The sequence below is a fragment of the Amblyraja radiata genome, chromosome 12 (assembly GCF_010909765.2).
Source record: "Amblyraja radiata isolate CabotCenter1 chromosome 12, sAmbRad1.1.pri, whole genome shotgun sequence".
NCBI lineage: Eukaryota > Metazoa > Chordata > Chondrichthyes > Rajiformes > Rajidae > Amblyraja > Amblyraja radiata.
The window spans coordinates 35,123,909-35,149,410 of NC_045967.1; the positions used below are offsets into that span (position 1 = coordinate 35,123,909).

General features: G+C 45.4%; 1 protein-coding gene across 2 annotated transcripts; it reads right to left on the minus strand.

Moving 5' to 3' along the window:
- Positions 1 to 10,894: 10,894 nt before the first annotated feature.
- Positions 10,895 to 19,746, minus strand: nsdhl (NAD(P) dependent steroid dehydrogenase-like). Of its 2 annotated transcripts, none has more exons than XM_033030497.1 (7): positions 19,259 to 19,746; positions 18,669 to 18,827; positions 15,728 to 15,874; positions 15,491 to 15,619; positions 14,063 to 14,205; positions 12,501 to 12,603; positions 10,895 to 11,400 (listed from the first exon to the last, which is right to left on the minus strand). In XM_033030497.1, exons 1-7 carry the CDS (start codon positions 19,274 to 19,276, stop codon positions 11,065 to 11,067), a joined length of 1,035 nt encoding a protein of 344 aa, XP_032886388.1. In that variant the 5' UTR covers positions 19,277 to 19,746; the 3' UTR covers positions 10,895 to 11,064. The 2 variants fall into 2 exon arrangements, with proteins under 2 accessions (XP_032886388.1, XP_032886387.1); XM_033030496.1 differs by having other exon boundaries at positions 18,669 to 18,830.
- Between the last annotated feature and the right edge of the window lie 5,756 nt (positions 19,747 to 25,502).

Genomic DNA, 25,502 nt, shown 5'->3' on the forward strand with positions numbered 1-25,502 from the left:
TTGCCATATACTCAAGCATAGAAACATAGAAAATAGGTTCAGGAATAGGCCATCGGGCCTTTGAGCCAGCACTGCCATTCAATATGATCATGGCTATTCATCTAAAATCAGTACCTCTTTCCTGTTTTTTCCTCATATCCCTTGATGTCGTTAGCCCTAAGAACTAAATGTAACTCTCTCTTGAAAACATCCAGTGAATTGGCCTGCACTGCCTTCTGTGGCAGAGAATTCCACAGATTCACAACTCTCTGCAGAAAGTTTGTTCTCATCTCAGTCCTAACTGGCCCCCCAGTTTAAGAATAAACTGTGACCCATGGTTCTGAACGCCCCCAACATCGGGAACATTTTTCCTGCAGTTACAGTAAGTGAAAATCTAGCAGGCAAGCAGGATGCTTTCACCAACCACCCCCATTTGAAGTCCACTATCTTCCACCGTCTCTACCCAGTGCTTGGTACTTACTTCCAGCAGCCACTGGTTGTCCTCCAGGATGCACCGAGCCGCAGCCTGATCCATGCCGGTCACCTGGGCGCATTCGGCACAGAGACTCTCTCTCTCTCTACCCCCTCTCTTCCGCTCTCTCTCCTCTCAACACCCCTCTCTCTCCCCCTCTATCTCTCCCATCCCCCTCTTCCCCTCTCTCCCTCCCTCTCTCTTCCCCTCTCTCCCTCCCACCTCACTCTCATCCCCTCTCCTCTCTCCCCGTCTCTTTCCCCAAACTCTCTCTCCCCTCTTTCCCCTAACTCTCTACCCCCCTCTCTCTCTCCCCTCTCTCTCTCCTCCTCTCTCTCCCCCTCTGCTCTCTCTCCCCCTCTATCTCCCCCTCGCTTCCCCCTCTCCCCCTCTCTCTCCCTCCCTCTCTATCTCGCCCTCTCTCTCCCTCTCCACACTCTGTCTTTCCTCTCACCTCTCTCTCTTCCCCCCTCTCTCTCATCTCTCTCTCCTCCTCTCTCTCCTCCATTTCTCCCTCTCACCTCACTCTCCCCCTGGCTCTCTCTCCCTTCTCTCTTTCTCATCTGTCTCTATCTCCTCTTTCTCCTTGCCCCCCCATCTCTCTCTTTCCCCCATTTCTCTCTTTCCCCCTCTCTCTTTTACCACCCCTCTCTCTCCCATTCTCTCATACCCTCTCCTCCCTCTCCACCCCCCACCTCACTCTTCCCCCTCTCTCCCTCCCTCTTCTCTCTCTCCATTCAATCCCCCTCTGTCTCTCCTCTCACCCCCCTCTCTCTCCCCCCTGTCTCCTTCCACTCTCTCTCTCTCTCTCCACCTCCCTTTGAGAGTCTGTCCCTTCGGCACAGAGACTCTCGCGGCAGCAGCGCAACACCTCCGATGCCCCCGACGGCCCGAGACTTGCACTGTCCGGAGTGCTCCATGGCCAGAGCTGCTGCGAGCGACTCGTCAGCCTCGCAAACACTCGCCAGTCCCGGCTCCCCGCATCTGTTCCCGCCACTGGTTCTGCTCCCATCCCTCCCTCAGCCCCGGCTCTCCAACACCCGCGGACCATGCAGTTTATCCGCGTTTTGAAATTTTTGTTGATCACAGAATTTCTCACCACAGAGCGTGAGAAATTTCTGATCAGCGTGAGGGCGTGATTCTCACGCTCAAAGCGTGAGAGTTGGCAGCCCTGCCATAGGGTCGTCTACTTGTGGGTCTGCAGATGTCTGTAGAGGCCAATCCGCGACCCACACACCTTGGTGCAACGTGGGCAGTGGAGACTGGCAGTGGTTGGTAGTCATCGTGCCTCCTTGTCTCCTTGCGGTGCTGTCGCTTTGGCTCTGCAACACAGTGTAGCTCCGTTTCATGACGTGCAGCTCCTTCCTGCACGGATTTCCTCCAAGAGCACACGTCCAGTGCAATTTGCTCCCAGTTGCTCGATGTGATGTGGAATTTCTTCAAACTGTTCATGATGTTGTCCTTGAAGCGTTTCTTTGGCCCACCGAGGGATCGCCAACCTTCCTTCAGTTGAGAGTGCAGGATCTGTTTAGGGAAACGTGTGTCGGATGACATGGCCAGTCCCTCGAAGTTGGTGCTGCATTATTGTGGTGGTGATGCTGGTCATGTTGGCTTCCTCCAAAACGCTGATGTTGGTGCGTTTGTCCTCCCAGCTGATCCTCAGAATCTCTCGTAAGGATCATTGATGGTATTGTTCATGACTCGGCTCCATACAACAGGGTGGGTAGGACAACGGCTCTGTAGACCAGCAGTTTTGTTTGAGCCTTTAGGTCTCGGTCTTCAAAGACTCTTTTCCTGAGTCTGGTGTAGGCTCCACTGGCACAACTCAGGCGATGGCTGACCTCAGAGTCGATATCAGCTTTTGAGGAAAGAATGCTGCCAAGGTTGGGGAAGTGGTCAATGTTTTCAAGAGTGGTGTCGTCCACTTTTATAGAGGGCTGGGTAGATGGCTGGTTGGGTGGAGGTTGATGTAGAACCTGGGTCTTCTTGATATTTAAGGCTAGGTCCATGGCTTTGTATGCCTTGGCAAAGGCATTCAGGATGCCCTGGAGGTCTTCTGCAGAGTGTGTTGCAATGACGCAGTCGTCCGCGTACTGAACCATGATGGCGGTGTTACTGCTCTTTGGTTTCAACCTATTAAGGTTGAAGAGCCCACCGTCAGTTCTGTAGAGGATTGGGATCCCCTGCGGCAGCTCTTCACCAATGAGGTGAAGTATGGCAGCAATGAAGACGACAAACAGGGTGGGTATGATGATGCATCCCTGTTTGACCCCGTTTCCACAGTGAAGGGCTCGGACTCAGAGCCGCAGTTGCTGAGCACTGTGGCAGACACGCCATCATGTAGAAGCCTCACTATTCTGATGTACTTGTCGTGGCAACCGTACCTTGATAATATGCTCCAAAGAGCTTGGCAGTCTACTGAGTCAATATCACCATGCACAGGATGTGTAGGAAGGAACTGCAGATGCCGGTTTACATCGAAGGTAGACACAAAATGTTGGAGTATCTCAGTGTGACAGGCAGCATCTCTGGAGATGTTGGCAGTCAGCAAGGGGCACAAGCATGCCCAATGCCACCCTCATCCCGATGACCTCCTTTATCTGTTTCTGCATCAGGCTGTGCATAGAGCCAAGGCGTGTGGGCACCAAGTGTTTAGAGAGTTTAGAGATACAACCCACCGAATGAGTCCATGTCAATGATTGATCACCTGTACCCCAGTTATATGTTATCCCACTTTTACATCCTGCACACACTAGGGGCAATTAACAGGAGCTAATTAATCTACAACCTACATGGCTTTGAAATGTGGAAGGAAACAGGAGCACTTAGAGAAGTCACAGGGACAATGTACAAACTGCACAGATAGCACTTGTAGTCAGGATCAAACCCGGTTCTCTGGCGAAGACTCTGTCAGACAGCAGCTCTACCACTGTACCGCAGGTAAGTATCATCTGCCGAGGTTCTACCTGTCTCCAGTGTTGCGAAGGATGGGAATAGCATCAATGATGTGCTGTACGATGTTGTTCGTTTGTTGGTTACATTAAACCTGGGTCTGCAACCTAAGGCTCACGATAACCTGAAATCATCCGGCACGCAGGCGTATTTATTTTTCAATTTGTTTTCATGACCTGGGAACTGCAGTCAGTGCAGACTTTCACAAGGTGTTTTATAGATGTCAACTATACTAAAGGCCATTGAATTAATGGTGGAACAGGCATGATGCACAAATAGCCAAATGGAAGAAAGCAGAGTAGTCGTGCATAATTGTTTTAAAGACGTACTTGAACTTAATTTATCCTACAGTGACCACAATAATAGTAAGATTAAACAAGAATTTACCAGTTCGAAGTTTGATCTGTATTTTATGAGGAGTTAAGATGAGGGATTACGTGAAGAACCTGTCCAGCACGCATACGCGACATACTTCAAAGCAGCGGTGTGGAATCACAGAAGACAATAATTGAAATAAACATAGTAAAGAAAAGGAGAACTTAAATATCAGTTGATCTCTATAATTGAGGGTGGGAGCGGAGGGCACGTAATCCCTCATCGTAACTCCTCATAAAATACAGATCAAACTTCGAACTGGTAAGTTCTCGTTTTAATCTTACTACAGGTGCACAACCTTTTATCCGGAGTTCCGGAAACCGAAAAGCTCCGAAAACCGGACATTATTTCCAGGATGTCGTCTGCACACCAAAATTCGCGGAGCTGGGGGCTGCGGGCGCCCGGCCGCGGGCCGCGCTGGATTTGGAGCGCCGCGCAGCCAGGGGTAGAGTTGCCGGGGTCGGAGCTCCAACTGGCGCCGCCCGCGGCCGGACGCCCGCAGCTCCGCGATGTTGGGAGTTGGCGGCCACAGCGCTCCGGAGCTTACTGCACGGCGACCCGGTAAGGCATTGCCCGCTCCCCGCCTCTCCGACCAGGTAGGGGACTAAGAATTAAAGTTTCCCCCTTCACCCCCCACCCCATAAAATCCCTCCAAACTAACTGACTAAAATTTAAGCAATGATTTATAATGATTCCCCGGTCTCCGGGGAGGAGGCAGCCGCTCCAGACTTTTCAAGCCGCCAGCGCTACCTACCTAATCTACGCTAGAAATCTTCCATTCGGAAATCCGAAAAATTCCGAAATCAGAGAAGTGTCTGGTCCCAAGGCTTTCGGATAAAAGGTTGTGCACCTGTATTTTACTTCGGTGTCACGTGAGTGACTACGTGAAGATTTTAAAGCTCTGTGATTTCAAATCTGGTAACAGTTCATACTTCACTCACTGCCGAAGTCATTTGAGGGAGGAAGTATGTTATCGTAATCAACCATGATCTGTTTGTAAAAACAATAATGGTGTTATTTAAACAATAACAAAGCAAAATGCTCCCCCGGGCTTAATTTATATATTTGCAGATTCTAATACTTTTTCTGCAAACGATACAGGTTCTGCCAGCGGCTTGTTATAAAAAAATTTGGAATGTTTTTCTCCCTAGACCACCCCGCTGTAGCCAGGATGTAGTCCATAGGCACGTCCATTCTCCTAGCCGCCGATGTGGATGCTGCCCTGGTGGAGTGAGATTTGTACACGTTAGTATTTACTCCAGCAGCTCCCAGTACCTGCTTGAGCCATCTTGAGATAGTTTGGCTAGTACCCGACCATGAGGTTTCTTGTGGCTGACCCATAAGGCTTTTCCTCTCCCTTGGGGATTTCTTGTTGTGTCGATGCAATTCAATAAGTGGGTCATGACACATAACTGTGGTTCAGGTGGGTATGCCCGGAATTCCATGACTGGACCTGATGTACCTGGTCTGCTCTGTTTGACCAGCCCCTGAATGGTAAATGAGACACGGTCTGGTGTTATAACCATATTGTCCAATCGTAGTAGATGGAAGGACTGGACTATTTGTGCTGAGACAAATGCCATCAGCATGACCGTCTTCAGGGTTAGCTGTTCCAGGGTGAGGGACCTGGCTGGTGACCATCCCCTAATGTATGTCAGGACCACACTGACATCCCAGATTTGGGTGTACCTAGGTCTGGGGGATTAGAGTTGAATATGCCTCTCATGAGTTTGGTCACCGGCGGTTGGGACCCTATGGCCTGTTGTCCTGGTGCCTGAATTATGTAGGCTGACAGAGCACTTCTGGCTGTGTTAATGGTGCTGTAGCTGAGTCCTTCATTGTGGTGAAGGCCTGCCAGGAACTCCAGTACATTGTTTATAGTAGTAGTTGAATATGTAGTTCCTGTATTCAAACAGTATCTTTCCCACTTCTTGATGTTCGACAAGTATTGTTTCCTTGTGGACATGCGGTGGGATGCTGTTATCGTGTTGATAGTGCTGTCTGACAATCCCAGGCCCAGCAGTGGCCTTTTCAAAATCTGCAAACCCAGTAGTTTTATTTTATCGTGGCATGGGTGGCTTATGCCTGATACCGGTGAGTTAATAAGTCTGGTCTACTGGGAAAGTCATTGGGGTTTCGATGACCATGTCGAGGGCCACTGGGAACCATGGCTGTGTAGGCCAGTCGGGTACTATCAAAATACCTGAAGCAGAATCCATCTGTATTTTGCGTAGTACCTGACTAATAAGGCCGTAGTACCTGATTGATGAGGTAGAAAGAGGGGAGAAAACACAGAGATTAGATTCCCTCCACCCCAGTTCAGCGAGAATGTATCCATTGCCGCTGCCTCAAGGTCTGGTTCCCATGCGACATACATCGGTACGTGGTGATTCAATCGGAATACAAAGAAATCGATATCTGGTGTTCCATATTGCTTTGTAATTTCAGCAAATACTTTGGTTTAATATGTCTGCCACAGTATTTAGCTCACCTGGTAGGTAAGTTGCTGATAGTCAATTATGTTTGACGACATACCATTACCAAATTGTTAATCAAATTTGTCACATGATATCGATTTTATTCCGCCCATGTGGTTTAGTATATGCCACCACTGTGATATTGTCAATTTATAAACGAAAATGCCGAATGGTGCACTATTGAACATTATGCTTTTAACCCATAGAACGCACCCAACATTTCCAACTAGGTTTTATGTCCAGTGTCTGTAGTGATGATGACTCCAGATTAGTCCATTTACCACCTGTTCTGGATATGGGTTATTTTGTTTAAACACTAGCACCTTAGCTCTAATGGAAAGGTCCAAGTTAAGTAGCTGGTAATGCTGCTACTAATTTCCCAATTACTCTTGCCACTTTGTCGAATGGTTGGTTGATTGTTAACCATTAATTTGTTAGGTTTGTGCCAATTACGCTGACTCTCCTTTTGGCAACGTTATAGACAAGTGGATTGAGTTATTGAATACCAGATAGTCCATAGTTGTGGATGGTGTCAACGTAGATTCATCTGGATAGTGTGACAGAGCCCAGGCTAAATAAGTTTATAGTAGCTAATGCTGCTGATTTAGCTATTTCCATGGTTTTTGTCTGTCGTTAAATATCATCGCCATATGCCATGACAATATGTTTCCTTAATAGCGTCAGGGCTGGTTTGAATATCTTGGAAAACAGTTTTGGCTCATATTTAGTACATTAGTCAATAATTAATACTGCCATAGTTACCCCATCCAGGTAAATTTTAGGTATCTCCAAAGATCTTTATAATTGGGTACTGAATAGTATGCATCTTTTAAGTCGATGCCTACCATAAAGTATCCTAAGGAAATCCACGTTTGGCAGTTACAAAGTTTTCCATTGAAGTGTGTATATCTGGTGAAAATATTCAAGTGGTTAAGTCAATGATGGTGCGACATTCACCATCTTTTGGGTTTTTTGGTAAATTTAATACGGTTCCAAAGGTTCATATTTAGACTTCTTTATGACCCTTTTGTATGTCTTCTCCAGTTCAGCTTGTCCCTCATGTTTCCTTTTTAGTTGGAGGGAAAACCCCCCTTTGGGGTGCATGCTGGACTGGTGGCAAGTTTTCTCAATTCAATTTTTGTCCTTGAATACTTTTGGTATAACTACCAAGTGTGATAGTTCTTCATGCTTCCAAAACCAGGTGTGGTCCCCCCCCCCCCCCCCCACCCCCCCCACCTGTTAGCACAAACCTTTCACCTTTTATGTGATGGTAGGAACCATACTCACCTACCTCCACTGTTTTTTAGTGGTGTGTTCATTTCTTCGGTTTCTGGTTCCTTGTCTGTCGGGATGGTGTTGTTGAGGTGTGGCGCATTTTCCATGGGGCCCGCTCTGGGCCGTCCTGAAAAGGCTTGCGGGGACTGGCATGCGGGCCCCGAGCTTTCACCAGTACCATAAAGTAGACGCCTACTGGTGGATGCATGGAGGTACTGCTGTCTGGTTTTGTGTGGTTTGCTCATTCCAGGTCCTGCCCTCATGATGCCGAATATCTTGGACACTTCGTCCAGTTTTTAGGCTTGGTATGGTAACTTTGCCAGATAGCAGGAACTGTGGTTGTGAGGTCGGCGTTCTCACAGTCCTGTGAATTTTTTAGGTTGAGGGCAGGTTTTATGACTTCCTTCGAGAGGTTGCGGATCGCATACTGTGTTGAACAGTAGGGTCAGGTGTTTTGCCATACTACCCTGCCCCTCTGGAATGAGCATGCGAAATGATAGCCGACGTCAGGGGTATCAATATTGCAAATTAAGATTTTGGGTTTTTAAATGCCCTGCTCAATGTACCCCCAACAATGGTAGGCACTTCGAGCAGATGTAATTTTGGGGAGGCGTGATAAAGTCCAACGCCTCATGACTACCTGTCTTGGAGACGTTTTTAGAAAAGACAGGTAGTAAGCTGGCCGCCAGATTAGGCTGTAACGGCCATCTCGCTCGTGGTGTAGCCACGTAGCGGTATCTCACACCCAGCAGCTCTTCCTAGTCCTGTACCTCAAGCATACTCCCGATGATGTTCAGCCAGTGACCCCTCTTCTTGACCAGCCCAGCCCTGGTCGCCACCGATCTCCTCTGATGAGGGAGATGCGATGGCCAGTGCTGTTAGTGCACTGGAGCGGGAGTGTTTGTGCTCCCTTGGCGAGCTTGCCCCAGCTCCCGAGGCAGGTCTCGCTGGAGTTTTTGGCTCCATGACCTTTGTCTAAGGCTTGGAGACAGACACTTCGCGCTCTCGGGCGGTAGTTTGAAGTGCCGGCTCTCTGAATGAGCCGGCGTGTCCGTCTTCCGTGTCTGTCTCCAGCCCGATGGTCGCCAACTTTGCTCAAGCGGCTGCCTCTGCCATTCTCAGGCGGCGAGTCTCCTTGTCGGAGTATGCAGGGATTACCGGCCGGTTTGTATGTTGATTTCCCTCCAGTCCGCTGCTGTTGGTCAGGCAGCTCTAGCGGACTGGGCTTCGGCTGGTTACCCGTGTCTGTGGACCGCAGCGTGTACGGTCCAGGTGCCGCCTCTCGCCCCCTCCACTGATGGGACGCTCCTTCCCTGGAGTCAAACGGGGGCTGTTTTCCTCTGTGCTGAAAGAAGAGCAAGTTTGGCAATTCGAACCTGTGGGTAAGTACTTGCCTAACGGTCCGTTCTTTCAGCTTGTAACGGGAGCGCCCGTAATCCCGTTCGTCGCTGTTGCACTGCGTGAACGCTCATGTCGCGCATGCGTGCTGGACAGGTTCTTCACGTAGTCACTCACGTGACTCCGAAGTAAAATCAGAAGTCAGCCTTCTTAGGGCTGTAGCAAATCATGGGGATCTATCAATGACAGTTTCTGTCACTTTTTATAAATGGAAGCAACTCAGCCGCAGTCAAAGGGATGATAATTTATGACAGAAAAATATTCTAGTTATTTAAGCTGATGAAATGCAACATATCCAGTCAGTTCATAGCTTAGTTAGAAGAAATCCCTTAAAATTTCCTAATAGTTTGGTTCAAATACATATGTGTTTCCTAGTCTCATTAGCTATGGATAAGAATTACAATTTATTTGTGCAATAGGTGATCATTTGTAATGTGCAAAGTAATGAGAATCGGTTTCAAAAAGCATTCAGAATGGGGGTAGGACTTGACAAGCATAGGCTTCTTCCTATCCCTTTTCGAACGAGTCTAATGTGTATTATGTTGAAATTGGCTTTTGATTTTTTAATTTATGTATGTACATATGTTATGTATATGTGTATATGTATGTATATATGTACATGTATATGTATGTATATATGTACATGTATATGTATGTATGTGTGTATGTATTTATGTATATATACATGTATATATATAATTTTCCTTTTATTTATTCATTTCATCTTTTCTTTTCTTTTTTTTTTAATCGTTCGAAATAAAGATAAAGATAAAGTGTTCAAATAGGAAACTTAACCTTTAATATCTCATTATTCTAGTTCAAATCCCATCCATAATAAACAAATCTTAACATGTATTGTTAAACACCTAAACAAAAAACATGAAATACAGAAATTCTGTAACATTTCTAAAGGAATAAATAACAAATAATCCCAGCACATTTCAGAACAGATGCATTTTGTGAATATCTTATCTCGAAGATCAAAACTAATATTTTGACATAACCAAATTCAATATTGGTGATGTATCAAAATAAAATTCTGATTAGTCATTTAGTGAGGTTAACCAATTATTTTTAATATTAAAATAAATTTAACAAAAAAAAAAAATGGTGCACAAAAACCTGTTTTGGACGTATTTTGTTTTAATAAAAAAGAGGCAGAAAGAGGAGAAAGGGTTTTTTCTTCCGCGCACATAAGAGTTTCTACCAAAGTTTAAACTTGGCATACTTAAAATATGCAGAAATGCATCTTCTCAGTTTAGGGATTGCAGTTATCATTAATTTCCTTAAATATGCCAGTTGATAGCAATATGTCAAATCCACATATTACCATCGGGTGGCGTTTCAATGGCAGCCTCCCCTACAGTCTGTCTGTCCTTTTCGTCTTTTTTTTTGTTATTTTTAGTGTGTTTAAAAAGTTTGTGCGAATGTTCTCTAGTTTGTTTTATGTGGGGGGTGGGGGAGGGGGTCAGGGGAAACTTTTTTCTAATCTCTTATCTTGCCGGAGATGCGATTGTTTTCCGGGTCGTATCTCCGGTCGCTCTGCGGCCTAACATCGTGGGGCTGGAGGCCTTGCTCGGGACGGACTTTGAGCCCCACTGCGGGGAGTGGACTTACCATCGGAGCCGATTCCTTGCCTGGGATCAGCGCTCTAACCGCAGCCTACGGACTTCAACATCAAGGAGCTCGCAGTCTCGGGAGAGACAGAGTCGGGAAGCTCCAAAAACCGCACAACATTCGACTAGCCCCGACCCGAGGTAGATCGCCCAGCGCGGCGGGGGAACTAAGATCCCCCCCGATGCAGGTGCTTGATCGCCCCAACAAGGAGATCCCCGACCGGCTACGGGAGTATGATCATCCCGTCAACGGAAGGTTAGAGGCCCCCGACCGCTGGAGGACAAAGAAGGGAAGAGATTGAACTTTTTTTTGCCTTCCATCACAGTGAGGAATGATGAGTCACTGTGGTGGATGTTTATGTTAAAATGTATTTTGTGTTCTGTTGCTGTATATTAGTATGACTGTATGGCAAATCAAATTCCTCATGTTGCAAAACATACTTGGCTAATAAAGTATGATTATGATTACCACGTGATTGAGAACCAGGCAGTACATCAGATAATTGACTGACTGAAACTATCATTCTTTTAATCTTTTGAGGTATGTGAAACTTTGAATTGTATTCTTTATTCCTTCACTCAGGCAGATGACAGGTTTATATCCCAGATCTCTCTTTGCTCTTTCACAGCTGTAATAGTGGAATGTTCCTGCTAATGCTACTCGCATGGGAGTGAATGTAGGCTTAATGGTCAAAAATGGCTTCAGCAGCATTAGTAAAATTGTAAGCAAGGCAGCCAAATAATAAGCCAATAGATAAGGTATGTGATACTTTGGGGGATCATAATTCAATCCAACCAAAAGCTCAGATAAGAAAGTCCAGAAGGGAATCGGTTCATCATTTGTGATATGATAAGCCTATTGAAATAAAAAAGAAACAGTTAATAAAGCAATTACAGAATATTATACAGGTTACAAAACTTCTCCCAAATTAACATAATGGTATAATGACAATTCTGCTGAATGATATAAATTACCATAATATTTCCTTTTATCCTTTGTGAAAGTAGGGAAAAGGGCAAATTTAAGATTAACTAATTAGTTAATCCTGAAACATTCATAGTTTCTTAAATGCGTTGGTCTTGCCTTAGTGGTGATCTACCTGACAGAGCCAGGAGATTGCAAGTTGAAATCCCGTTCCAAAGATATTATACATAAACTACGCTGACATTTGTGCAAAGAAGTGCAAATCTGTCAGATTATTGCTTTTGGCCATGATCTGATGAAATGAGCATTTCTATCCTCTCATGATGAAGATCCCATTGCACTATGTTGATAAAGAAGAAAAGTTCTCTCAGCATGCTGGTCATTATCCCTCTAAGAAAACCATTTAGCCAGAGTTTTTGGAATCATTCTATGTTTATTTCCTTACATTACAACACTGACCATCCATCAAAAGTCCAGAATTGGCACATATTTTGTGGGACCCAGGGGGCTTGTAAAGCACAATACAAATTATATCTTACATTGTGTCTATTTAAGGGTTCATATCATACTTGTCAGTTTTAATACATGTATATAATTTCTTATTTTAAAAATCAATAACTTATCCTTTGTTTTGTAACTTTGACAAGTCCACATACAGATAATGCAATAAAGATTTAATTCAAATAACCTTATGATCTCTTAACATACAAGATCACCTATTTGCATTCATGCTGTCTGAGGAAGCAAAGCAGTTTTTAACAGAGAACATTATTGAAAGTGCAAATACTTGTAAAATCTCCATTAAATTCCTGTTACTGTTACAAATTACAAATATACAGATTGTTTTAGTTGTTTAAAAAATGTCAGTGACAAAGCACACAAAACCTTAGGGTCCGATTGCGGAAATTGGACGGTTGTACCAATAAGGCACTTCAACCAATTATAGCGAAAGCTTTCAAGTGAAATCAAACAATGCTAATTTATAATGGTCAGTTTTTGAAATAATATGTGGGTTCAATATCAAACATCACCTTTCCAGAGATGTGTGAATTTCGGTGAAGATTCTCTGCTGCCAGGATTAGCCCATGTACAACATTATCAACATAGGTAAAGTCTACCAGGTTCTTACCGTTACTGTAAAAGATACAAGCACAGTTACCATGAAATAAAAGAGTAAGCATAACATCACTCATATTAAACAAAGTACCAGGAACAATAATTACAGTTCAGCCACCAAATAAATCCTTTTAAACAAAGCTGGTGTAGAAATTAAAATGATAGAAACTTTAAAGTAAATAATATGCCAATCTTAAAAATACATGACATGACCTGCTCATCAACTGACTTGCACTAAACTGAAAGATACAGGGAAGGGAACACTTATTGCACTGTCCAAATTCCATATCTGTAATAACATTGTTTCCTCAAAATCTTTGGGAATTTGGGAATCCGCTGTCCAGTTCCAGTGGCTGCTCGCAGCCACCCGAGCTACTTCCCTTCCCGGCCACAATGAGGCAGCTCCGCGCCCGGAGCACTGTGGCAGCGGTGATCGAGTTGCTGGCTTGATCCCCGACCCCCTCAATCTCAACGCACCTGCCCTCCCCGCAACTTTACCCCTGGTGACCCAGCCACACGCTGTGAAAGGAACTCTCTCTCCTCTCTCCTCTCTTCCCCCCCCCCCCCCCCCCCCCCAGCCGTTTCCCATCAGCTGCCAGCAATGAGGGATAGACTTGGCTATCCCTTAGTACAACATCGTTCTTGATGTCTATCTTTCTTGGCTAATGACCTAACCTTCAGCCTCCAAGACACAGGTAAATTTTCATGCCTTGTTTTTGGGTAAAAAATAGCGTCTTCATTGCCGGGAAATACGTTAATCATTTAACGAATTTCTGAGTTCATGTAAACAAATCGTTAATAATGGATTTCAGCATCTTGCTGGCAGATAGTGTCAGGTAAATTGCCATATTATTAGCTATTTTCCCGTCTCACTTCTTATCCAATTTCTCACTTCTTAACTCACCTCATCCTACCAATCACAATCACAATAATACTTTATTAACCAAGTATGTTTTGCAAAATACAAGGAATTTAATTTGCCAAGTCAGTCCTACAAATAAAAAGCAACGGAACACACAAAACATATTTTAACATAAACATCCATCACAGCGACTCCTCCCCATTCCTCACTGTGATGCATGGTGAAAAAAAGTTCAATCTCTTCCCTTTGCTCTCCCGTGGTCGGGGGGCTTGAGCCCTCCGTTGACAGGATGATCTTGACTCCCATTGTCGGTGGTGGGCCCTCCACGTCGAGACTATCAGGCCAGTCTGAGGAGGCCACCAGCTCCACTGATGGTAGGCCGCAGAGCAACCGGAGAATGCGATCCAAAAATTAATCGCATCTCTGGCAAGGCAAGAAACTGAAACAAAAGTTTCCCCCTCCCCCTCCCCCCACATAAAACAAACCGGTGAACATTTACACAGACTTTTAACACACTAAAAATAAAAAGGCAAAAAAAGAAACAGACTGTTGAATTTTCCTGAAAATAACAAATACGTATTGCTGAATGCATTACTACATCCATACATTACCAACCCAATCATAAATTTCATCTTGCCACTCCTTGCAGCCTGTACAAGGACAGGGACTAAATGTGGATCTTGTGGTCCAAAAATGCCATGAGGACGAATTGCGATTGTCATGAAATTCTGATCTGGATCATTGGCATTGAGAACTTCCTGTAGGATAAAGGATAAAGTATTTAATTGTAAGTATGTGCGGAAGAACATAAAACGTATTCATTTCAATTTTTGCAATGGGCAATAACCCTCAGCCCCTGGCCAATGGATACATAAATTAGTGTCCCATTCATGCAATTGCCAAACCACCTTGAACAATTTGTAACAACTGGAAGGTCAAGAGTACCATAATAATCAAGGGGTGTACAAATGCTGCATTAAAACAAAATTTTATTCAAGTAACTGTAGCACCCAATAACAAAAAATACATTCAAATTTGAAAACATACTGCATCAAATTCACTTTAAAGATTACCCAAGTTGCCACCTGAAAACTCTTATCAGGACCAATTTGGATTAAAACATTTGTCGATAACTAAACTGAACTGGAGCACAGTTGTTATTAATAATTCACATTAATTTATATTCCTGGAAGACAGCTGAAACAATGCAGGAAGGATTTGATTGGATTCAAAAAATGTTTTTGAAATCTTTGCAGAAGCAGCTGCTGAGCAATGGTTCTCTTGAATCCCAGTCATATCAATGGCAGATTAAACATATAAATATCGCAGTTTATAGTTTAAACATTTGAGAAATACCAATTCCAGTATATGTTTTATCTTTCTCACTTCTAAGAAGAGACAAAAATTGAAAATAGCACACTGGGACAGTGTTTTTGAAACCCCAGATGACCAGTATGTGAAAATTAGGACTAAGTGACATAAAAAAGAAAATTATAGTAACTGAAATGCAGAGTATTGTCACAATGACCAAAAGGGTCTCTACAAAGTTAAAGGGTCAAACATTTTCTCCTCAATTGTCAGTTGTTATTTGACCAAATTTACTGCACAAAGTATGTCAAATGGCCATCTCGGAAGGCTATCATGGGAAATTTGAAAAAAAAATTACATTAGTGCAAAGGGATGATCTCCCAAAATTAGCTGGAAACAGTGCCATACATAGTAAATGGGCTGGGAGACAGAAGGACCGGAGATGACATTTTTCACGGAGCTAGTTGTTTCTTCTTTACTACCAATCTATAATGTTGTTACTCATGAAAAAAAATAAAAGTTACACCGTTTCCAAGAACAATATAAATAAATGATCATCATTACTTTCTGAAGAAGGGTCCCGACCTGAAAGGTCACCTATTCCTTCACTCCATAGATGCTGCCTCACCCGCTGAGTTTCTCCAGCATTTTTGTCTACCTTCGATTTTTACAGCATCTGTAGTTCTTTTTTAAACATTACTTTTAACTTTGTGATTTAATGTCTACTCCACTTACCATTTCCTGTAAGATCTTTGTTTGTGAATAGTAGTCGATGGGTTTTTTAGCATACGGTAGGTCTTCAGAGCCATTCTTTAGGTCTGTACCTTCAAATACAACACTAGCACTACTTGTTAGCACCAGTTTCTGTGTGCAAGAAAACAGCACGATTAAGGTACAAACGATTATTGGTGTGGGTGGGAGTGTTGAAGTCAAAGTGCGCAGACATTTAAGCTGAAGTGAACTGTTTCTTACCTGAACACCAGCTTCTTTACAGGCTTCAATTATGGTTTTGGTCCCCGTGTAATTGACCTTGTAGAAGAGTTCTCTGTTGTCACTGGAAGGTGGTGGAGAGGCGCAGTGAAATACAATGCTCACATCCTGAACCGCTGGCAGTATATCCTGAAGGACAATCATTTATTTACTTGTAGCTCTTTTACCAATTTCTTTAATAGAACCATTTTGAAAGTAAGCATACGATACACATTAGCAACATAACCAGGTGGTCAAATATCTCTTGACTGTAGCAATCTTGTAAAATTTAGTTTTTGAAGGAGGAGCAAGACCATAATGAAACAAACCTCTGGTTTATTTAGTATTTATGTATTCAGAATTTCCAACCAAATGGCCAACATTTAAAAATATTAAGCAATTTCATATAAACACCTCCTATCAACTGGTAGCAGAGCAACCCATCCTCGGTCACGTTTCCATGTTTGTACATTGCGGTAGGTTCCAACTGTGCTTCATAAACTATTGCGTTTCGTCCGTTGATCTGTTATGTAGCATACGAATACCCAGCAAGTGTATGAACTGAAGTATTTGATTGAATGTTAAAACAGAAAATGGAAATAATTGAAAGGCATGAAAAGGGTGAATATCATAACGTTCTTATGAAAGAATTCAACACTCGTTCCTTAATAATGTATTATTTTAAATTACAGCCTTCAATTTCAATTCACAAAAGTTTGTTGGAACTGATGAAATCCATTACAGTATCCAGAACACAGCAAATAAATTGCACGGACCTTTTAACATTTAGAATATGTTTCAGTGGTAGGCTAGCTATGCGTAAAAGGCAAATGCGTAGCTTACATAAGAGATTGAGCTCATTTTCAAAACAAAGCAAAGAATATATTTCAAGTATTATGGGAAGACAATGGTAGTTCGTTTACTTTGATACACAAGGCAGTGTAGCTGTAGGCTGATTAGTAGCATCATCTTTTTTAAAGATTTGGCACCATGTGATGGCGAGCAGAGTAATCTTTTTAATTTTTTTAAACTATATTTTACATTAATAATGCGTGGCCTTAAAAAATTTAATTGTCATAGGTACCGAAAACAAACAATGAATTTAACACTTGCAGCAGCATGACAGGCCAGTAGAGTACTTATAGATTACATGATAAAAAAAACAATTAAAATACACCGATATTATTGAAAAAAGTCTAAAGTCCTTAGTGCAACCAAGGCATTTGTAGTTTATAGTTTAGTTTGTGCTTGTAGTGTTAAGGACCTGATGGTTTTTGGGAAATAGCTGTTCTTGAACCTGGAGGTCACTGTTTTCAGACTCCTATTCCTTCTTTCTGATGGCAGATATGAAATGAGAACATGACTAGAGTGGTGTGGGTCCTTGATGATACTGGCTGCCTTTGAGGCAATGGCTCCTATAGGTCCCTTCGATGGTGGGAGGTCAGTTCGCATGATGGACTGGGTAGTGTCCACCACATTTTGTAATCTCCTTTGTTCCTGGGCATTTGAGTTGCCAAAAAGGTTGTGATGCAACCATTCAATATGCTCTCGACTGTACACCTGTAGACATTCATTAGATAATTCGCCAATATAACAAATCTCTTCAATCTTCCAAGGAAGTATAGGCATTGATGGGCTTTCATGTGCTGTGCCCAGGATAGATCATCGGAAATATGCATGCCCTGGAATTTGTAGACTCTCCACCACCGCCCCATCGATGAAGACATGTTTGTGGATCCTCCGCCTCCCTATTCTCAAGTCAACAATCAGCTCCTCAGACTTGACATTCTGGCACCATTCAATCAGATGATCGATCTCCTTCCTATACTCTGACCCATCATTTCCCATAATTTGTCCAACAACAGTGGTTTCATCAGTGGATTGAAAGATGGCGTTGGAACTGTGTCTGGCTACACAGTCAAGGGTGTAAAGTGAATAGAGCAGGAGAATCAACACAAGGCCTTGTTGTGCTTCTATGCTGATGGTTATCGAAGAAGTAGTGTTGTTGCCAATTTGTTCCGATTGTGGTCAGTTGATGAGGAAGTCAAGGAACCAGATTAATTGGGATGCACAGAGACCCAGTTCCCCAAGCTCGATAACAAATTTCTAAGGGATGATGTTGAATGTTGATCTGTAGACGAAGAACAACAACCTGACGTATGTTCTTATTGTCCAAGTGGTCTAGTGCAGTGGAGAGCCAGCAACATGGCATCTCCCATGGATCTATTATAGTAGTAGGCAAAATGTAGTTGGTCCAAGTACTTGCTAAGGTAGGAATTAATAGAAGGCAGTGTTTGCTAAGTTACTGGATGTTTTCAAGAGTTAGATTTAGATCTTAGGGCTAAAGGAATCAAGGGATATGGGAAAAAGCAGGAACAGGATACTGATTTTAGATGATCCGCCATGATCATCAGATTGAACGGTGCTGGCTCGAAGGGCCGAATGGCCTATTCCTGTACCTATTTTTCTATGTTTGTCATGTGTGAGCTGCACCTTGACATCATAGATTCTCGGATATTAACCTTACCTTTCACCCTCATTGGAACATGTTAGGGCTGAATTATCACCATTACACTTTTGAATGATTCACATTGGTCAGACAGATGCAAGAGGAGCTTCTCCCAGATCACTTCCACAAGTCTGAAACATGTTCTCCAGGCATGCTGCCTGACCCGAGCTACTCCAGCACTTTGTCATTTTTTTTGTAAACCAGCATCTGCAGTTCCTTGGTTCTACTATTTCTTCACTTTTGCAAGTTCTTGTTTCTTATTAGTAGAATAGCCTTCCTCTGTTTTAGAACAATCTTTCATTATCTTGCTCCACAATTAGAGAAGTGGTTACTGACGTTTTAACAGCTCGATGCATGTTTTTTTTTTTACGCGAACAGAGTACAACTACTTAATCAAAGTGGTGTTACATTTTCAAAAAAATATTTTTCACTGACCTCCTTACAGCACAGATCTGCACTGAAAAACTGAACTCCTTCAATCGCAGATGGCTTTCTAATATCCAGAATATTAACATGGTATCCCTTCTCCAGAAGCTTCGTCACGAGTCGTTGGCCCAGAAATCCAGAGCCCCCGATAACAGTGCATTTGTTATTCTGCTAAAAAAAACATTGAAAACATCTGATGTATTTTCGCCAGCTCTCAGACACACAGGTGAGGACCATCGAGGAAACTACAGGTCAGCACAGCTCAAGGTCTTCCCCGAAGATAGACACTAAATGCTGGAGTAACTCAACGGGACAGGCAGCGTCTCTGGAGAGAAGGAATGAGTGATGTTTCGGGTCGAGACCCTTCTTAAGAGTCACAGCCCGCAACGTCACCCATTCCTTCTCTCCAGAGATGCTGCCTGTCCCGCTGAGTTACTCTTAACATTTTGTGTCTATCTTCGATGTTAATAAACCAGCATCTGTCGTTCTTTCCTACTTTCCCCTTTCTCTGACTCTCCCACTTTCGTTCGACATTCAAGCGAATCTTGGTCTCCCGATCCCTTTTACGTTAAGGCAGACATTGCCAATTGAATACTCACCCGCAGACGCGCAGCCATCCCTCCCGCAGCAAAGCAGACCAAAGATCCTTAGCTATAGCTATAGGATCTTTGAAGCAAAGCTTGCTATAGGATCTTTGCTTTGAAGCAGACGGCGCACAGCGTTTCACCCAAAGCACGGGGACAGGACGAGACCACCACGACCCGGTCCAAGGGGAAGTCCTCTCCCTTCTCACTGGTGCAAAAGCAAACCTCTGCTCTGGTGATTGCTCCACAATCCAATCAAATCACCGAACGACCATGGGCTGGTGGCGGCATTTGCAACACTAACCAATCGCAAGCCAGTTAAGTTTCACTTGCGAACGCTGATCTATTTCAATGATTCCCCTGAACCCATTCACAAAATCACTCTGCAGGTTACAGTGCGTGAATGGACATGGCAAATACTGCACTAAATGGTGTACTTTTTATCTGTGCTCAACTGTATTCATGCATAGTCTTTTATTTGGATAGCGCGCAAACACAAGCTTTTTCACAGTACAGGCTTTTACACGTGACAGTAATAAACTAAGCTAAACTCCAAACTAACTACAGTATTCGTGTGTGGGGGCGGGGAGGGTAAATATTTATAATACATTGCTCAATGTTACTGAAACTGATTTTATTGTAAAGATAGTGAATAGGAGAATAATGGGTGCATGAAATGCCTTTGAGGTCTAGTATTAGACTCTTGATCCTTGGAAAACATCTAGCATCTATCCCTCTAGGTATTTTGTTTGTCTCCATGAATGTAGAAGCCTGGCTGTCCTCATGTGACAGTCAGACTGCCTATCCCAGAAACCAAGTCCGCGAATCGCTGCTGCAATCAACAGCAAGTATATTTATTTAGGCAAGGCAACCAACCCTATGCATTTCTCCAGGTACAGTCTCACAAAGACTCTACATAATGGTAAAAATACATTTACACTGTTGTACTCAAATCCTCGTACAGCAAAGGCCATTTACCCGCTACACCCAAGTGTTAGCTTTTAGTGACCGATTTACAAGGGAACCCAGGTTCATTTGAACATCTACATTTTCCAATGGATGGTATTTTTAAAAAGAAAATAATAATCAGAATTCCATGCTGATGATGGAGGGAGTGAATTTAAGGCGATGGGTGACAATCAAGTTGACTACTTGGTCTCAGATAATGTTGAACTTCTTGAGTGTCGTTTTTTCTGGTGGGAGACGTGACCAGTAATTGTCACAGGGGTCCGTGCTGGGTCCACTATTGTTTGTTATCTCTATCAACAATTTGAAATGACAATGTTGTAGTGGCACCTGGTGGTGTCTTTGGGTAGTCAAACCCTCGGATTGGCTGCTCAAATCACGTGAACGCGGGAAGCTATATTCGCGCCACACTTGTGGAAGTAACATCGTTTTTGTTCACTGTCTCGACTCGCCAAACTGGTGACCCCGACGCGTCCACTCATATATTTGATGTCAAGAATGCAAGCCGCCACCATTCCCGACACTCAGCAAAATACCGTTGGCCTCAAGCTACCAATGTTCTGGGCCGAACAGACATAGGTTAGGTTCGCCCACGTAGAAGCACAATTTCATCTCCGCAACATCGACACCGACTCGCAAAATACGAAGGCCTCAAAGCCTTCCTTTCTCCGCACGTTCGGGCTCAGCCGCAGAGATCGCGCCACCCGCCTCTTACAAATGGACGGGTTGGGCGATCGCAAGCCATCTACGCTGATGGCAGAAATGCTCACCCAGATGGACGGCCACCGCCCGTGTCTGCTCTTCGAACAGGCGTTCTTAGAGCAGATGCCTGATGACATCCTCCTCATGCTCACCGGTGCCAATTTCGCTGACCTCCTGCAGCTCGCCGAGATGGCCGACGAACTCTAGCTAGCGAAGCAGCAAGATGGCAGCTCCATCAACCGGCTCTCTGCGCCAGTTGCCTTGGAGGGATCATGGGGACGCCCTGCCCACGGCTTCCATCGCAGAGCCACAGCCACGCGCCGTGGACCGGGGTAAGCACAAATTGTGCTTCTACCACCTCCGCTGGGGTGCTGAGGCTCAACGCTGCCGCCAACCCTGCTCGTTTTAGGGAAACGCCTCGGCCAATCGCGATCGGCCCAAACAACCGCCTTTATGTCCGAGACCATCAGTTTGGCAGCCGCTTCCTCGTTGACTCCGGGGCTATCATTAGCATCCTCCCGCCGACCGGACACGACACCCGTGCTGGTAAGCGGGGCCCTGTGCTCACGGCCGTTAATAGAAGTACCATTTCCCACTTACGGCACGCGATCCCTCTCCTTCGACTCCCGCCCGTATGAGTGGACGTTCATCATGGCCGACGTCGCGCAGCCGCTCCTGGGTGCCGACTTCCTGCGGGCTTTCTCCCTCCTAGTCGATGTGCAGGGAGGGTGCATGATCCTGGCATCGGCCCTCGGCCACGCGGCCCCCACCCAGCCCACAGCTCAGCGCCGTCGCCGAGGTCGATGGCCCCTCTGCCCCCCTCCTCGCTGATTTCCCTGAGCTCCTCACTCACCGTTTCAGTGCGGCAGCCCCCAAGCACGGGGCCGTCCATCACATTCCCACTGTGGGCCCTCCGGTACACGCCCGGGCGCGCTGTCGTCCACCGGACAAGCTGCGCATTGCCTGGGAGGAGTTTCAGCTCATGGAGGACATGGGAATTGTCCGGCGCTCGGACAGCCCATGGGCATCCCCACTGCACATGGTCCCCAAAGCATCTGGGGGGTGGAGATCATGTTGGGACAATAGGCGTCTGAACACCATGACAACTGCGGCATCACATCCAAGACTTTTCTGCCCACCTCGAGGGTGCCGATGTCTTTTCTAAAGTCGACCTTGTCCGTGGCTATAACCAGATCCCAGTCCACCCGGACGACGTCCCCAAGACCGCGACAATAACCCCGTTCAGGTTGTTCGAATGGCTGCGTATGCCCTTTGGATTGAAGAACGCCGTGCAAGCGTTCCAAAGGCTTATGGACTAGGTCGGGAGGGGTCTGCCGTTCGTCTTCATCTACCTCGATGACATCCTGATCGTAAGCCCCACCCAGGACGAGCACATCGTGCACCTGCGGACTCTCTTCCAGCGCCTCCTCGACCATGGCCTCGTAATCAACCCCACCAAGTTCCAGTTCAGCCTCCGTTCCATCTCCTTTCTGGGGCACAGCGTGCACCTCAAGGCGCCGCCCCTCTACCCTCAAAGGTCGAGGCAATTCGGCAATTCGGCAATTTCCCCGGCCGTGCACGGTAAATGGGTTGCAGGAATTTGTCGGCATGGTGAATTTTTACCATTGTTTCGTGCCGGCAGCTGCCAACATCATGCGTCCCCTTTTCCAGTGTCTCGCGGGCAAGCCACGGGAGCTCGAGTAGTCCTCTGAGGCGGACGCGGTGTTCGAGGGTGCCAAGGCGGCCCTGGCCAACGCCACCATATTGGTCCACCCGCGGGCCTCCGCCTCAACGGCTCTCACTGTGGACGCCTCGGACACGGCTGTGGGCTGCGTCCTGGAGCAGATCGTCGACGGCCGCTGGCCTTTTTTAGCCATCAGCTACGAGCTCCCGAGTGCAACTACAGCGCCTTCGACAGGGAGCTCCCTCCGTTGTACCTGGCCATCAGGCACTTCCACTACTTTCTTGAAGGTCACATATTCACTGCCTTCACTGACCACAAACCCCTCATCGTTGCGTTGGGTAAGGTCTCCGACCCGTGGTCCGCCCGCCAGCAGCGACACCTCGTTTATATCTCTGAGTTCAGCACGGACGTTCAGCACGTCGCGGGCGCAACACCGTCGCTGACGCTCTGTCCCGCCCGCCCTCCCCTCCATTTTGGCCGTAGACCACGGCGTAGACTACGACGAATTGGTTGTGGCACAGCGTGTGGATGCTGGGATGGCGGACTACCGCACTGCTGTTTCTGGCCTCCAGTTGGCTGATGTCCCATGTGGATCCTCGGGCATGATGGTCTCCACGGGTCGACCTCGCCCCATCGTCCCCATACGTTGCGTCGCCAGATTTTTGACTCCATCCATGGTCTGGCCCACCCGTCCATACGGGCGACCTCTGTGCTGGTGTCAAACAAATTTGTTTGGCACGGTCTCCGCAAGCAGGTGGCCTCCTTCGTGCCTGCCTTCCCTGTCAGACAACCAAGGTCCAGCGGCACGAGCGGGCATTTTACCTTCCGGCGGATCTTCTAAGTCCTGAAAATTTCAATGAGCCAATCAAAATGGCCAGTCAGCGAAGGAGATTGCCTTCGACTGCCTGTAAGTAAATAGCGACCCCACTCCACTGGCTTCGACCAAACGGCAACCTAGTTTTAGTCGAGGCCGGTTCTGGGTTTTTTGAAATAATAAACATAGAAGAAGCCTCGACTACGCGGAAACCACTTTCCACCATTAGGGAGAGTGACCAAAACATTTCTCTGCTAAAAGAACTCTGCAACTATGATTGAGCATGCCCAGGAGTGACAGAGGTCACATGCTTATATTAATATTAACCTTTTTTTCACCTAGTTTTATTCCACCAGGGAGGTCTTACCTTCGACTACCTGCAACCGCCTTCAACTAGCATCGCAACCGGCTTGGACTAAAAAATTACCGATTTTTAAAAAGGCAACCTATTTTTAGTCGAGGCCGGTATTTAATTTTTTGAAATAATCATCGGGAACATAGAAGAAGCTCGAATACGCGGAAACCACTTTCGACCATTAGGGAGCGTGACCAAAACCTCCGGGAACCTCACGGAAACCTTGGATGGGGCGCAAGGTCTCCAGAGGTTTCCGTTCAGGTTTCCTAAGTGGGACAGGGGCATTAGGGTAGAGATTTAAGAGGAACCTCAGGGGCATTTTTTTTTCCACTCAAGTCATAGTCTCAAGTTCAAGTTGAAGTGAGTTTATTGTTATGTGTCCCTGATAGGACAATGAAATTCTTGCTTTGCTTCAGCACACAGAACATAGTAGGCATTTACTACAAAACAGATCAATGTGTCCATATACCATTATATAAATATATACACACATGAATAGACTGATAAAGTGCAAATAACAGACAATGGGTTATTAATGATCAGAGTTTTGTCCGAGCCAGCTATTCCTGAACCTGGTTGTTGCAGTCTTCAGGCTCCTGTACCTTCTACCTGAAGGTAGCAGGGAGAGGAGTGTGTGGCCAGGATGGTGTGGATCTTTGATGATACTGCCAGCCTTTTTGAGGCAGCGACTGCGATAAATCCCTTCGATGGAAGGAAGGTCGGAGCCGATGATGGACTGGGCAGTGTTTACTACATTTTGTAGTCTTTTCCTCTCCAGGGCACTCAAGTTGCCGAACCAAGCCATGATGCAACCGGTCAGCATGCTCTCTACTGTGCACCTGTAGAAGTTATGGAGAGTCCTCCTTGACAAACCGACTCTCCGTAATCTTCTCAGGAAGTAGAGGCGCTGATGTGCTTTCTTGATAATTGCATTAGTGTTCTCGGACCAGGAAAGATCTTCAGAGATGTGCACGCCCAGGAATTTGAAGCTCCTGACCCTTTCAACCATCGACCCATTGATATAAACAGGACTGTGGGTCCCCATCCTACTCCTTCCAAAGTCCGCAATCAGTTCCTTGGTTTTGCTGGTGTTGAGGGCCAGGTTATTGTGCTGGCACCATATGGACAGTTGCTCGATCTCTCTTATATACTCTGACTCATCCCCATCAGTTATACGTCCCACAACAGTGGTGTCGTCAGCGAACTTGATGATGGAGTTCGCACTGTGACCGGCTAGGCAGTCATAAGTATAGAGTGAGTACAGCAGGGGGCTGAGCACACAGCCTTGAGGTGCTCCCGTGCTGATTGTTATCGAGGCTGACACATTTCCACATCTGTTCAACACATCTGTTGAAGTTATCTGAAGTTGTTGATTTATCTTAGACCTCCACTGTCTGCAGGTTTTTGGATTTTCAAACCAAATAATTAGCCAGGTTCCGAACTCTAAAAGCAGATTAAAAAAAACAGAATTCCACCCAAACTGGTATACGGTCTGAAGAGATTTGTGGCGAAAAGTACTAACTTCTAATACCATCCTACTCTCGACTTCCACTCTATCACATTCTTCCGCTTTAACTCTGCTCTCACATTCGTTTCACCACAAAATCGATGACACAATGATCCCTTTTTGTCATTAAATCACGCCGTTCCCCTCTCCCCTGACTCAGCATGAAGAAAGGTCTCGACCCAAAATATCACCCATTCCTTCTCTCCAGAGATGCTGCTCGTCCCGCTGGGT

Bases quoted from the DNA above. Each gene is read 5' to 3' on its own strand.
- nsdhl (XM_033030496.1), bottom strand. The intron at 15,875-18,668 runs GTCAGTGAAAAA...ATTGTCCTTCAG, and splicing joins CAGATCTGTGCTGTAAGGAG to GATATACTGCCAGCGGTTCA. The intron at 14,206-15,490 runs GTAAGTGGAGTA...TTTATCCTACAG, and splicing joins CAAAGATCTTACAGGAAATG to GAAGTTCTCAATGCCAATGA.